The 14514-nt window shown below is 44.2% G+C and overlaps 1 protein-coding gene across 1 annotated transcript; it reads left to right on the top strand.

Annotated features, from left to right (window-relative positions):
* The first annotated feature begins 1820 nt into the window (after window positions 1–1820).
* LOC107727890 (pleckstrin-like) lies at window positions 1821–13204 on the top strand. Its single transcript, XM_016537927.1, has 9 exons — window positions 1821–2012; window positions 3260–3415; window positions 3504–3685; window positions 3914–4005; window positions 4672–4856; window positions 6054–6158; window positions 6410–6493; window positions 6586–6658; window positions 12381–13204. The coding sequence occupies exons 1-9, from the start codon at window positions 1971–1973 to the stop codon at window positions 12518–12520; spliced, it is 1059 nt and encodes a 352-aa protein (XP_016393413.1). The 5' UTR covers window positions 1821–1970; the 3' UTR covers window positions 12521–13204.
* The last annotated feature ends 1310 nt before the right edge of the window (window positions 13205–14514 follow it).

Here is a 14514-nt window from a genome sequence, read left to right on the forward strand (position 1 = left end):
GGGGGGGGGGGGGGGTATGTCAGCCATGACGCCAAACGATGAGTAAAGCTGGCAGTCAGGTGCGGGGAAACAGGTCAAGATATTTCAGGCTGAACGCCGTAACGCGTAAAACAACGCATCGCAGAAAGCACGTCCAAAGTCACGTCTGCTGTTCCGGTCCATAATCCGCACAAGAACAGTAATCCGAACAAGCGCATGTCTGTGTGAGCTAAAGAGGTCAAGAGAGAGGCGGTGGAGCCCACTTCAGATTAACACATGCTGCATTGATTGGTGCGTTTGGGTAATCGATCAGTCAAATGTGCTTCTGCCAAAGTATGTGTCTTTCCAGAACAACAGGCTTCTGTTGCTCAAGGATATCAAGTGTGTCGAGTATCATTCTGCAGTGATGCCACTAGTGTTGCTTTCGTCAACGAAAATTATGACTAAATATCGTCGTCAACGATCCTTTATCACTGAACAATAGACTACATTAACATCAACATAATATGGCAGGTTATACACTATCTTGGTTTTTGAACATGCAACATGACAATATCATGTGGTTTTGGGCATCAAATGCAATGGTATTTCTTTAGCTACCTTGAAGTACCATGTACTGCCCTGATGAAAAAAATCAGTCACAGAAATTCTAACGATTTCCACTACAAATAACATTAGAGAAACATTACAAACTATCAACTTTTAACCAGAAGAAGAAAAAAAAAACATTGAAATGGTTTCCTGTAGTGTGTTTTGGGACATATTCCATTAAGATTTAGTGGTTTTACCAAGTCACCAATATAAGGTGACAAATTATCCATAGAGACCCACAGGGACCATTACAGTTTCCATTAAGACCAATATAAATGCCATTATGACCCGTAAAAGCATTACAAATTCTGTGATGGTTTGTATTGTTGTATTACACAGCAGGGTGTAAATGATATGGTAGACTTATATGAACGAATCAGAACTGTGGTATCAAAATACAAATCACAAAGACGTTATTACTATATTAACACCACGGTACTTGATTTGGTAATCATTTATTACAATACAGTATATATTTAGTGGTATAACCACCATCTGGTATATCACTGTGTCAAAACAGCACCACCTCAGTGCTTTGTGTCCGTCTTCAGTAAAGCTATTTCGTCTGTAATATTTGGATAAGCTTCTGCTCTCCGCTGCATCTGAAGGCACGGATGAGGTAATGAGATAAAAGCGTATTATCTAATGTACCGAGGTACAACTCTCTCACTTCCTTTCAAAACCACGTGTGAAAAACACATATATATATCATGAAATAATCCAGTAAACAACTGGATAATGTTTTAACATCTCAGGTGTTAAAAAAGTACTTTATTATTCTAGATAAACTGCGAACCCAGCCTAGGTCGGGTCCTTCTTCTGTGACCACAAACATGCACCGCACCAGTCTTCTGTAACACTTCAACTATCTTCATTCAGCTTCCTGTGAGAGTATTGTTTCTCTAATGTGATTAGTTTGTTGAAGTATTATTCCCACAGAAGGCGCAGGCTTCAAAATATGGTCCATTGCTGCACCAAAATAGGTTCATAAAGGGCCTTCTTATCAAGAACCAGTTTTTGACAATACGCTTCTTTGCAGATGTTAAATGAAAGGCCATTTTAAGGCCAGAATGGACATTTGTTTTTAAAGAATATGGCTAAAAAAACTGTTTCTTTCACTGTCATTGACAAGCATAAAATAATAATGCGTGCCTGTGGGCTCGTTATCACTAAACACAAGCGTATCGTTTGCCCTCTGACTCGTTTGCTGTGTGGGTTGAAAACACAGAGGAAACTAGCTGACCATGAAGTTGCCTGTCAGGCAGTGCGCAACTTCCCTTTCATCAAAATGTGTCTATAAGTCGACAGAGGTTACACGTCAGACACGAATTCGGCTGAACTGTGTGAACTTACATTCACCACTCCCTGTAGACCGAGACTCGCTGCTTTACTTCACAGCTATGGAGCCAACAACAATCAGAGAAGGGTACTTAGTGAAGAAGGTAAGGCTGGGGTTTATCTGTGATTCTGTGGTACAATAAGAGCTTTTCTGTGGTGTGCTTCAGGGTTTGTGATTTGCAGCGTTACGTTTTCTGTAAAAAGTAAAAAAGTTACTTTTAAAAGTAATGCATTACAATATTGCGTTACTCCATAAAAAAGTAACTAATTACGTTAGTTACTTTTTATGGAAAGTAATGCGTTACGTTACTTTTGCACACTAGAGTTGTAAAACTGAACATTTTATACCCTTAAAAGTTTTAGAAAGTCTCTACATCAACAAAATTAAAGATACTTTTGCAACTCAGACTTCAGATTAACCCAACAGCATTTGTATGTTTGGCTAATTGAGGTGTTTGATATATCGGATGTATTTTTCGGTGCTGACACTGAGCAATATAGGCTATATGTGACCCTGGAGCACAAAAGCAGTCTTAAGTCGCTGGGGTATATTTGTAGCAAAAGCCAAAAATACATTGTATGGGTTCAAATAGTTGTATCTCAGTCAAATATACATCAATGGAAAGCTTATTTATTCAGCTTTCAGATGATGTACAAATCTAAATTTAAAAAAACAAATTGACCCTTATGACTGGTTTTGTGGTCCAGGGTCACATATTAGCATAAAAGTACCAAGGCAGGCTGTACTCTCTTGGTTTTTGAACATGCACCATGACAATACCATATATGACAGTACTGACGTCATGTGCTGATGTTTTGTCATGTTTTTCCACGAAGTTGTAAAGTTGCTCTATTTTGGGAATAGATGTGGAAACATCCTCCTCCTTTTACAAAAACACAGTCATTGCAGCATGCACTGTAACGTACATTTCATTTAGTCCACACACTCATTCATTTATTTAGGGATTGAACCCCTAAAAATAGTTTTGGGATAGCATTTCATAATATTCTTGTCTTTAGGAAACACTGTAATGAAAACAAAACTAAATTTGTGCATCAGGATCTGGCAGCTGAAAATATAGTACAATTCAACCCACAGCTGTGCGTGTGAGCTAAAACAAAGAAGTGAAAACGACCGAAATTGAACGTTCACACTTCACTGAAATTCGTTTGTGCACTGAAATTCAAACCGTGCTGATCTAATCCTTTATATCAAACGGTATCTTTCCTTTAGCTGCATGGATTGAAGTAACAAGCTATTTGTTTATAGCTCAGCACTACTGCTTTTGTATTCAGTATCTGCATCGCTGATTTTAGGAAGCTACAGCAGAGAAGTGTTGTTGTTTTGCAGGGGACGGTGCTCAACTCGTGGAAGGTGGTGTGGGTGGTGTTAGCAGATGACGCCATTGAGTTTTACAAGAAGAAGACAGACAACAGTCCGAAGGGAATGATCCCTCTGAAGGGTGCGACTCTGACCAGCCCGTGCCAGGATTTCACTAAAAGAACGGTGAAGGAATCAGACGTCTTTAAGACAAGTATACTGATGACATATCTAGAGTTTTTCATGAATAGCTTTCATATGCTTTTGTCAACAGCTAGTGTTTAAGGTCAGTACGGCTAAGAACCAGGGGCATTTCTTCCAAGCGACTCACCTTGAGGAGAGGGAGCTTTGGGTTAAAGATATCAAGAGAGCCATCACTTGTTTACAGGGCGGCAAGAAGTTTGCCAGGAAGTCAACGCGCCGATCCATTCGGTTACCAGAAAATGTTAACCTGAGGTATTACACTGTGATTTCAGTAATAAAACTGGGTCATATTTGAAATATTAGTGATCTCGTTGGCATATACCTGTTTTGAATTCAGCTCATATTATGCAAACTGTTTGTTTTCAATGACTGAATGAGTGTCTGTTTTCTGCTAAAACCTAAGAAATAGATATAGTTTTAAAGACCCTGCTGTGAATTACAAAGCCGTTAAAACACTGCCTTTGTTCTGTCTGTCTGCAGTGAACTGTATGTTCTAATGAAAGATCAAGACAAAGGAGTGCAAGAGCTGAAGGTAGAGAAGGATAAAAGGCTGTTCAATCACTGTTTCACAGGTAAAATGTTCATTTCAGCTCCACTGGTAAAATGAAGAACTAGACCAAACCTGCTTACTACCATAAATGTGACCCTGGAGCACAAAACCAGTCATAAGGGTCAATTTTTGAAATTGAGATTTAGACATCATCTGAAACTTAATATCCTAATGATTTTTGGCATAAAAGGAAAATTGATAATTTTGACCCATACAATGTATTGTTTTTGGCTATTGCTACAAATATACCCCAGCGACTTAAGACTGCTTTTGTGGTTCAGGGTCACAAATGAGAAGTATTACCGTGACACAGCTGAATGATAGCAGATGATTTTTTTTTTCGATCACACTTTATTTTAATTTAAGGTCCAGTTCTCACCATTAACACACTATTACATTTTGCCTCAATAAACTCTAATCTGCTGCTTGTTAATAGTTAGTACGGTAGTTGTTCAGTTTAGGTATTGGGTAGGATTAGGCATGTAGAATATAATCATGCAGAATATGTGCCTTATAAGTACTAATAAACAGCCAATATAGCAGGCATGCTAATAAGAAACTAGTTAACAGTGAGAATTGCTCCCTATACTAAACTGCTACCGTTTTTTCTAGAGGAGCATCTCCATTTAATCTCTCTTTCCGTGAGTTTTGTTGACCTGTAAAAGTCTCCCGGTGGATCTGCTGGCAGGAAACACAGTGATCGACTGGCTGATTTCTGAGGGGAAGGCCAGAAACAGACCCGAGGGACTGATGCTGGCCACCGGACTGCTAAACGAGGGATTCCTGCTGCCCGCCGGAGACGTGTCCAAAGACGGCGCGGAAAAAGGAGCAGAGTGCGTTTTCCTGGACCAAACCGAGGCTCTTTATTACTTTGTGAGTTAACAAATTATATAATGCACATTATTATTGGCTCTATTCCAAAAGTCACCTTGATTTCTATAGCGCTGTATACAATGCAGACTGTTTCAAACATAAAAAGGAAAATAACAAATCAATGATGCAAACTTCAAATATGTTGCAAATTCTGCTGCAAAGCAGCTCTACAAAGACACTGTCACTGTTCAGCTCAGTTCAACTCAAGTGTTGTTCTCATTTAGCTGCAGATGATATTGCTGAATATAAAGTATCTTTTAAACCCCAGCTTATAGAAGTCAGTTTCTGCCTCTGAATAATAATAATAATAATAATAATAATAATAAAAATCTTTTTGTCTTGCAATTCTGACTTTTTTTCTAGCAATTCTGACTTTTTTCTCAGAACTGTATGATATAAACTCACAGTTGCAAGTTACAAAGTCAGAATTGCGGTGGCAAATAAAGTTCTCCTCTGGCCGAATTAACAAACACGGTGTGATTTATGACTCCAGGCTACACTCTTAAAAATAAAGGTTCTTTATTGGCATCAATGGTTCCACAAAGAAACTTTACCGTCCATGGACGCGTTTCATTCCATAAAAGGTTCTTTACAGTAGAAAAAGGTTCTTTAGATTATTAAAATGTTCTTCACACTAAGAAAAAATGGACTGTTCACTGAAAGGTTCTTTGGGGAACCAAAACTGGTTCTTCTATGGTATCGCTGTGAAAACCCCCTTTTGGAACATTTATTTTTAAGAGTGTACGTCACAAGTCAGATTTGTGGATTGATATTATTCAAAAATGTTGCATCCAGCTCCTTCTGTTTGAAGATCGAGATATGATACGTAGTGAGCTGCCTACATAGGCAGTATTTTAAGACATCATAAGCACTCCTGTGACATGATGGTCTGTTTTTTTTGAAGAAAAGGAATATAAATGTAAAGTATATTGTAAATACATAATCATTCATTCAAAATGTAATTAAAATGGTTTGTTTCTTAGCATTATGTTAAAGTGAAACTGAAATGAACTGAGTGAAGTCTCTCGTGTAAGTGTTCAAAATCAATCACTTAGGACACCTCTCACTTAGGTGATGGATCTGGAATAGAGCTGTACTATATTTTAAATGTAGGTGTATTGTTCACGTTCAGGAACAAATGGTGTGTCTGTGAAGCGAGAGCTGTTGTTGAGGGTGTGCATGTGTGTTGATCTGCAGGCAGATAGTGGTTTCTTTTGTGAGGGTTACTCCAGCGATGAGGACGTGATCATGAAGGAGGAGTTCAGAGGGGCCATAGTCAAACAGGGCTGTTTGCTGAAACAGGTAAGCGCCAAACAAACACATGATAAATGAACGCCAGTGATCTTGTGATGCTGGTTGGTGGTTGAATGTGAGATTAGACGAGTGAGTCTCACAAAACCTGTGATATCAAGCATACGTTTCAACACCAAATTTGATTAACTTAACAAGCTTTGACTTCAATGGCCCTAAATTGTGTTCTACTTGCAAAATATAAACATTTATAAGAATATAAGATATTAGAAGTTCTCAGATATCTCTTCATCATTTCACAGGGTCACAGGCGAAAGAACTGGAAAGTCAGAAAGTTTATTCTGAGAGATGATCCTGCTTATATCCACTACTATGATCCCACCAAAGTAAGCATGTTCCTGCCATTTCTAAAGATTGGTTTGTTTTGTTTTTAATGTAAAATTAAGACAGTTTTGGATGGTCTGTGTGTCTCTGTAAGGGTGAGGACAATCCTCTCGGCTCCATTCACCTGCGTGGTTCAGTCGTGACGGCGGTGGAATGCGTGCCTGATGGTATGACGAACGGCCCATCTAAATAATACAACTAAACACATTTGACAATCCACCGCTTTATAAATATGCCATCTTAATGAGACAAAACCCATAAAGAACATGTTTCACTTCAAAATTAAGGTGAAAGATTTTTTTTTTCAACAAGATTTAAGTAGCAAAAAACATAATACACGATTTCAAAATCATGAATAATGTAATGGCTGGAGTCTAAATGTAAGAGACTGATTTTGATCAGCATGAGAAGTGTGATCAGATCAACTAAGAATTTTGTTTTTAGGACAAAGTGTTCAGAATTTATAACAAAAAGTGAATTTTTGAACTGGTGGTGGCGCTATGGAGTACATCGTAGAGACACAAGAGTTGGTCTGATTACTATTCAGGACCACCTCTACCAGTGTACCAAATTTCATTATTTTCCTATGTACTGTTAATAGGGCCGCCATAAACGTCTCGGTTACGTATGTAACCCTCGTTCCCTGAAGGAGGTAACGGAAATGTCACGTCGGTGACCGACGAATTGGGATCTCACTTCGAGAGAACAATCTACTTCGAGTGTAAACTAAACGAGCCAATGAACATTGGCATGCAATAATTGCATCCAGCTGCTGCTCGTTACGGCACGAGCATAAGTAGGCAGCAGGTGCAACGCATATTCAGGTTTTTGCTGAGGAGCCGAGCCAGTGACCCGGCCCCGCGGTGATACAGCAACTGTGGTGACGGGACGTGACGTCGCCATTCCCTCCTTCAGGGAACGAGGGTTACATACGTAACTGAGACGTTCTCTTTCAGTCGGTCACTCTGAGTCACGTTGGTGACCATTGAATTGGGATCCCTAACAAAGTGCCACTATTACTGTCCCTTCCAGCGCCCCTAGTAAGCCACCTGGTCCCCCCACGGCAACTGGGGCGGAAGATAGGACAGGGCTTACGTGGAGAGAGTATATTACTGTTGTTCCACTAGACCCATACAGCAAGACTTATTGGATAACACTGGGAAAGCGTACCCTTTCCAGGGACGCTGTGGAATCCACATCATGCCTGCAGGGAGGTATCATGTGGAGATTACACATATGGACTGGGCATTAAGGGCAGTACAACATATGGAATGTCTCTGATGTGGCGCCGGCCCAGTTAGGAGGGAGGCAACACCGTCAGGGACGGCAGAGTGGAGTCTGCCAAAGGAAAGACACGGGCTCACCAAGAGGGGAACCGTACCATGGAAGAATAGACACATGGGATCACCGTGGGGATCACAACATATGGACACCTAGCCTAGCACAGGGGTCAACCAACAGGTGTACTTACAAGTGTTAGGCCTGGCGCCGGACGCTCCGCCATGTCTGGCTGCCGAGGGTGATGGAGGAACTCCACAGGGTTCACCTTGTGGGGGAACTGAACTGAAGAGCAGAGTAATCGCACATATCCAGTCCGTAGAGGGAAATGGCACAGCAAGCGAGACACCAAGCAGTCTCTCTGGTTCACTGGCTACTTGAGGCGAGTACACGAGAGGACACTGGCTCTACACAAAGGCTATAAAACCTAGCAAACAGCTCTACAAATATCTGTCAGCAAGGCGCTGTGCGCCAACGCCCAAGAAGAAGCAACACTCCTTGTCGAGTGTGCTCTCAACCCAAGTGGGCACAGCACGCCTTGGGTTTGATACGCAAGACGATGGCATCCACTATCCAGTGGGCCAACCTCTGCTTGGAGACAGCCTTTCCCTTCTGCTGGCCTCCATAACAGACGAAGAGCTGCTCTGAGGTCCTAAAGCTCCACGTACAGTTCACGAATAGGCGTAAAGCGCGAACAGGACTGAGCAAAGCTAGGGCTGGGTCTGCCTCCTCAGAGGGCAGTGCTTGCAGGTTCACCACCTGATTCCTGAAAAGGCGTGGTGGGAACCTTGGACACATATCCGGGCCTCAGGATAATGTGAGAGTTAGCCGGCCCGAATTCCAGGCACGATTCGTTGACCAAAAATGCATGCAGGTCCCCTACCCTCTTGATGGAAGCCAGTGCAGTTAAGAGCACTGTCTTTATTGACAGAGTTCTCGTCTCTGCAGACTGCAACGGCTGAAAGGGAGCCATCTGCAGTGCCGTAAGCACCAGAAGGAGATCCCAAGAGGGTACTGGGTTAGGGCGAGTAGGATTTAGTCTCCTCGCGCCCCTCAGGAACCTGATGATCAGGTTGTGCTTCCCCAAAGACTCACCGTCTACAGGACCGTGATGTGCGGCAATTGCAGCAACATGCACTTTTAGGGTGGAGGGAGACTGCCTTCGCTCCAACCCCTCCTGGAGGAAGGAAAGCACAGCTCTGGTCAGGCATCTCCGGGTGTTCTTGTTGAAGTGATGGTGTCTACCACCGCCTGGGGTAGATCACTTAGGACCTCCGCGTCCTGTCTAGGGAACACATGTGGAGGTTCCACAGATCTGGATGCGGGTGCCAGAGGGTGCCCCCCCCGTCTCTGATAAAAAGTAGATCTTTCCTCAGAGGAATGCGCCAGGGAGGGGCTGTCGCGAGGAGAATCAGTTCTGGGAACCAGGTCCGGTAGGGCCAGTAAGGTGCAACTAGCAGGACCTGCTCCTCGTCCTTCCTGACTTTGTGTCTGTGCAAGTAGGCTCACTGGGGAAACGCATACTTGTGTAGGCCCTGGGTCCAGCTGTGCGCCAGTGCATCCATGTCGAGGGTCCCCCCATTCAGGGAATAGAACAGCTGACTATGGGACGTGTCTGGAGAGGCAAACAGGTCTACCTGTGCGGCTCCGAAGTGTCTCACGGAAGCGCATGCTGCCGTGAAAGCTCGTCAGCTGCACTATTGAGCAGGCCTGGAATGTAAATGGCACAAAGCGACCTCAGATGCTTCTGACTCCATAGGAGGATATGGCGGGTGAGTTGCGACATACGACGGGAGCGTAGACCACCCTGGTGGTTGATATACGCAACAGTCGCAGTATTGTCCGTACGGACCAGTACGTGCTTGCCTTGTAACAGCATTTTGAAGCGGCCCAAAGCAAGACGTACTGTAAGCAACTCGAGGCAATTCATGTGCCAATGCAGATGGGGGCCCGTCCACAACCACGAAATTGCATGCCCGTTGTACGTGGCACCCCAGCCCGTAGTGGAGGCATCTGTGAACACAACAGGATGCCTGGACACCTGCACTAGGGGAACTGCTGCCCGAAGAAATGCAGGGTCTGACCACGGGCTGAAAACTTGGCGACAGGCCGGAGTGATCATCATTCGGTGCGTGCCGTGTTGCCACGCCCATCTCGGGACTCAGCCGTGAAGCCAATGCTGAAGCAGCCTCAAATGAAGCAATCCGAGCGGCGTCACTGCGACTGTGGATGCCATATGCCCCAGGAGCCTCTGAAACAGTTTCAGTGGGTCCGCTGTTTTGCACTTGAGAGAATTCAAGCAGTTCAGCATTGACCGAACACATTCATCTGTGAGGCATGCCGTCAGGTTGACCGAGTCAAACTCCATACCAAGAAAAGAGATCCTCCGCACTGGAGAGAGTTTGTTCTTTTCCCAGTTGACCCGAAGTCCCAACTGGCTGAGGTGACTGAGCACCATGTCCCTGTGCTTGCACAACTGCTCCCGGGACTGAGCCAGAATGAGCCATTCGTCGAGATAGTTGATAGCTCTAGGCAGGCTCCCAGAAACCGTACAAGCTGGACCAGAGGAACCACAGACGTACCCACGGTGGAGCAGCGTGGTGGAAGACAGGGACCTGACTCGGAAAGCATAGCATCCCGAAGTGGGGTCTGTATGTGCGGTGCAACACCTGCCTGGCTCCATGGTTGGGCAGGGGGCATGAGAGAAGGCCTGGCGTCCTCGAACCAGGCCCTGCTGCCTGCTGGTGATAGAAGAGGGGGATGAGGCTGGCCAGGCATAGTGTGACACAGTGTCCTCCGTGCCCTCTTGGAACCCAGAGATGGTACAGACTGCTCTATTTTTGATGGTTTGGGTAGCGGCGGAACAAAAAAAAAATGAAACGGAAGATTCTCCACCGGGCCCTCCTCCAGGGGAGGGAGTGGTGTGGTCACCATCTCCTGAAGAGCTGTCCCTTTCACCTCTGGGTTGCCCATCTCAGGGTCACTTGCACTTCCGCTTGCCGCCTGCTTAGGCGGGGGCCTGGACGGGCCACGCCACACCCCTGCGGCCAGCTCCCCGCTGTAGTCTCGGTGGACGCAGCTGCTGAGGCTGGATGAAAGCAGCAGCGGGCCGCCGGGACAGTATGTGCTTGATAGCCTCTGTCTGCTTCTGGGCAGCTGAGAATTGTTGGACAAAGCTCCCTGCACCTTGGCCATAAGCACGGACGAGAACTTACAGGTCCTGGATAGGAGACGGGGGTTACCCCTCCAGGTGGAAGTGCTCCTTGGACACAATTGCATCGCGACCGCACGCTCCACCGGGGGGAGCACCGCGTATCCCCTGGCCACCCCGCCATTGAGGGTAGTGAGGGAGGAGGAGGCACCAGATCGGTTTCGGGCAGAAAAGGTGCCTTCCACGAACTAGTCACCTCCTCATGCACTTCCGGGAAGAATGGCACTGGCGCAGGGGGCTGAGAACCTGTGCCTCGAGATACCAATCATCTAACCTCGACGGTTCGGGACACGGTGGCTGTTTCCACTCGAGCCTGACCGCCCGGGAAAGCATAGCCGTCAATTCTGGTTCAGGCTCGGGCAACGCTACTCTCCCCAAAGGGGGCAGCGCAGCCGAGTCCTCATCCCCAGACTCCAGCTCACCCTCCGATGCCGCAATCGACATCTGGTCATCCGGAGGAGCACCGAATAAAAACGGCCGGTCCCTCGTACGAGGAACCGACACGTTCACCCGGCAGCTTGTGGCGTGCTAGAGGAGTGGGGGGCCCACGGAGATTCACTCTGCGGGTTTGCCCCCACTGTAACCCTCAGGCTACCCTAACTATTCACCGAATTAGCCCTCCTCTGCGGAACAGAAGAGCGACTAGATCAGAGCATAGGTAAGGGGACTCCACCTCTTTTGATGTATTGGAGTCTCAGCCGCAATGCCGCGATGATCATACCGCCACAATGACGGCATGACTCATCCATGAAGGCTGCCTCAGTGTGTTCAAGGCCCAAACACGTGATGCAGCGATCGTGACTGTCATCCGGCGCCAGGTAACAACCGCATCCAGAAACACACGGGTGGAATGAGATCTTTAAAAAGATGCAACGTCACACCCGTGTCATGCTCTTTTAGGGAAATTAGCGCACAGGGGAACCACCGCTGCAGCACCGTCACACCAACAACAGCGTTGAAGAAGCCTCTTCTCCAGAGCGCTCGTTGACTCGTCAGAATACTCCTCTTCAGACAAAAGGCAGAGCAGAACAATAGAACCGCTCGCCTCCGAAGCGAAAAGCTGAATATGCATTGCACCTGCTGCCTACTTATGCTCGTGCTGTGATGAGCAGCAGCTGGATGCAATTATCACATGCCAATGTGCATTGGCTTGTTTAGTTTACACTAGATTTGTCTGTCGAAGCGAGATCCCAATTTGTCGTTCACTGACGTGACTCGGAGTGACCGACTGAAAGGGAACTCTCATTCATATAATAAAGAAAACTAACAATTACAATAGAGGCCACAGGACATTTAGTGCTTGACCCCTAACAATAATAATGATATTTAATTTGTAAAGCGTTTACACAATATAGAAATTATTTCATTGAAATGTTTCCCTCTCTTATAAACTCCTGCAGCCAAGAGACACGAGGTGGATGGCAATCTCTTTGAGATCATCACGTCAGATGAGATACACTACTACCTGCAGGCCGCGACAGCCGATGAGCGCAAGGACTGGATCAAAGCCATTCAGAGCGTCTCAAAGACAGGAAAATAAGCATAATAGGTCCATCCCGTGGACTGGAGAACAGCAACTCACTCGTAAAAGACACACAGAGTTAAGGGTGAGGATCAGTGTGAGGATGTGTTTTGTCTACGCACCAAATATGTCTCCTCTTCAGCATTTTCTAAAAATAAAAATTCCAGTTTGTTGTTTCTTCACCTTCGGCATTTGCACAAAACAAGAGGCTTTCTAACAATCATGTGACAATTTCTCAAGTAAAAAAACAAACTCACACTAAGAGACAGGATGTGGGCAAATGTGTTGTTTCACCAGAAACTGATAGTGAATGGCATTGATCTGCCCGTCCAGAACTGTCAACACAGTGGAGAGAATCTTCAATGTTCAGCATTTTCCTATTTTCATGTCAACTAGTAGCACTTCCTTTTTCTTTTCTTGAGTCGGTCTGGATATAGAGATGTACCAGTCTGATGGTGAGGTGGTGTAACACGAAATGGTCTCAAAATATCACAGCTCTACTCTGCAAAAAAAAAAAAAAAAAATTCAAGTTTAAGAAGTGTTTCAATATTGCATCAACTACTGATGAACACATTATTTTTTATTTGAATTATCACGCTGTAGGTTATTTTACCATGTATTTCTATGTCTTCGGAAGGCTTTTGTCTTTCAGACACATTAAAATGCACAAATACACAGACTTTTTAGTAATCTGATCCGCTTTCACCTAATATATTTACGTGAAGTACCTATGAGATTTTAAAATAAATATTTTAACAATAAAGTATCCCATTTGCAAGTTCATGGTTCTTTGACGATGGTTATGGTCACATGACATGCAGGTAAACAAACATTACATTTTAATGAATGCGTGTTTTATTTTGATTGATTTAAAAAAATGATGTATTTTAATTTAACATTAAAAAAATGTTTTTTTTAAGCTTTCTTGGTTAATTTATCAATCAAAATAGAGTTTTGTGAGCGGGCATTTTTTTTTTTTTCAAAAGCTTTTATACTTACCTACGAAATTACATTTGCTATAAAAACATTTGAAGTTGCTCAAATGTGCATTTCATAGCTGTTGTAAATGTTCTGAGCCAGCAGATGGCGCTGCCGTGGATCATCTGAGGATACTTTTAAAGGGTTAGTTAGTTTACCCAAAAATGAAAATTCTGTCATTAATTACTCACCCTCATGCCCCTAGCCAGCTATGAGGTCACCGAGTTTTTCCGAGGTGTACTTTGTGAAATAATTGCATAGTATTAACTCTTCCTTCGTGCTGCAAAGATATTGCACAGCACCAAGATTAAATTTAAACCTCCTCATCTGAGCTGCCTCAGCCGTCTGTCACGGTGACAGTCACCGCTCGTCAATGTCAAAAAATATTTGAGATGACCAATCAAATCAAAGTAGGCGGCTTTATGTTCACAGAAGCGGCATAGCGCGAATTTCAACGCGACGCTTGTTAGCGGCTATAAAGTGCGGGATAAGATGTAAGTAGCCAAACATTTAATATCTGACAGCTGTTTTACTATAGAAATGTTAAACGATTGACAAAAATAATCAGGAATGCAAACGAATAAACTTGTCTAACTTCGCCATTTTGAATTGACGTGATTCATGTAATGTGATTCGTAACTGAATGTGAGGGAACAAGAAAAGAAGCCGTTTAATAATGAATGGGTACATATTGTGAATTTATTAAACTTACGTAGCTTTCCGGGTAGCCTTCAGTAAAGTAACTTGTTTAACCCTTTAACTGTCACCCGTCCCCTCTGTGGGACGCCTAAGTTTACGTGGTCGAAGAGGCTATGCTCGGAACAATATTTCAGATGATATTAGAGCAACGTTGGTGGATCACGTGATAAATCATGGCCTGACAATGAGGGAAGCTGGGCAGAGAGTCCACCCACATCTAAGCCGGTTCACAGTTGCATCCATCATAAGGACATTCAGACTGGAAAACAGGTATGTCTTCAACTCTCCACTCCAGACTGTATCTACAGTATTTACAGTACTGTACCGTATCACAT

This window comes from Sinocyclocheilus rhinocerous, unplaced genomic scaffold (assembly GCF_001515625.1).
Source record: "Sinocyclocheilus rhinocerous isolate Xijiao unplaced genomic scaffold, SAMN03320098_v1.1 scaffold1539, whole genome shotgun sequence".
In the NCBI taxonomy this organism is placed as follows: Eukaryota; Metazoa; Chordata; class Actinopteri; order Cypriniformes; family Cyprinidae; genus Sinocyclocheilus; species Sinocyclocheilus rhinocerous.

Excerpts from the sequence above, each read along its gene's own strand:
- LOC107727890 (XM_016537927.1), top strand. The coding sequence starts at position 1,971 with ATGGAGCCAACAACAATCAGAGAAGGGTACTTAGTGAAGAAG. Across the intron at positions 3,416-3,503 it reads AGGATTTCACTAAAAGAACG|CTAGTGTTTAAGGTCAGTAC; the intron begins GTGAAGGAATCA and ends TTTTGTCAACAG. Across the intron at positions 4,857-6,053 it reads CCGAGGCTCTTTATTACTTT|GCAGATAGTGGTTTCTTTTG; the intron begins GTGAGTTAACAA and ends GTTGATCTGCAG.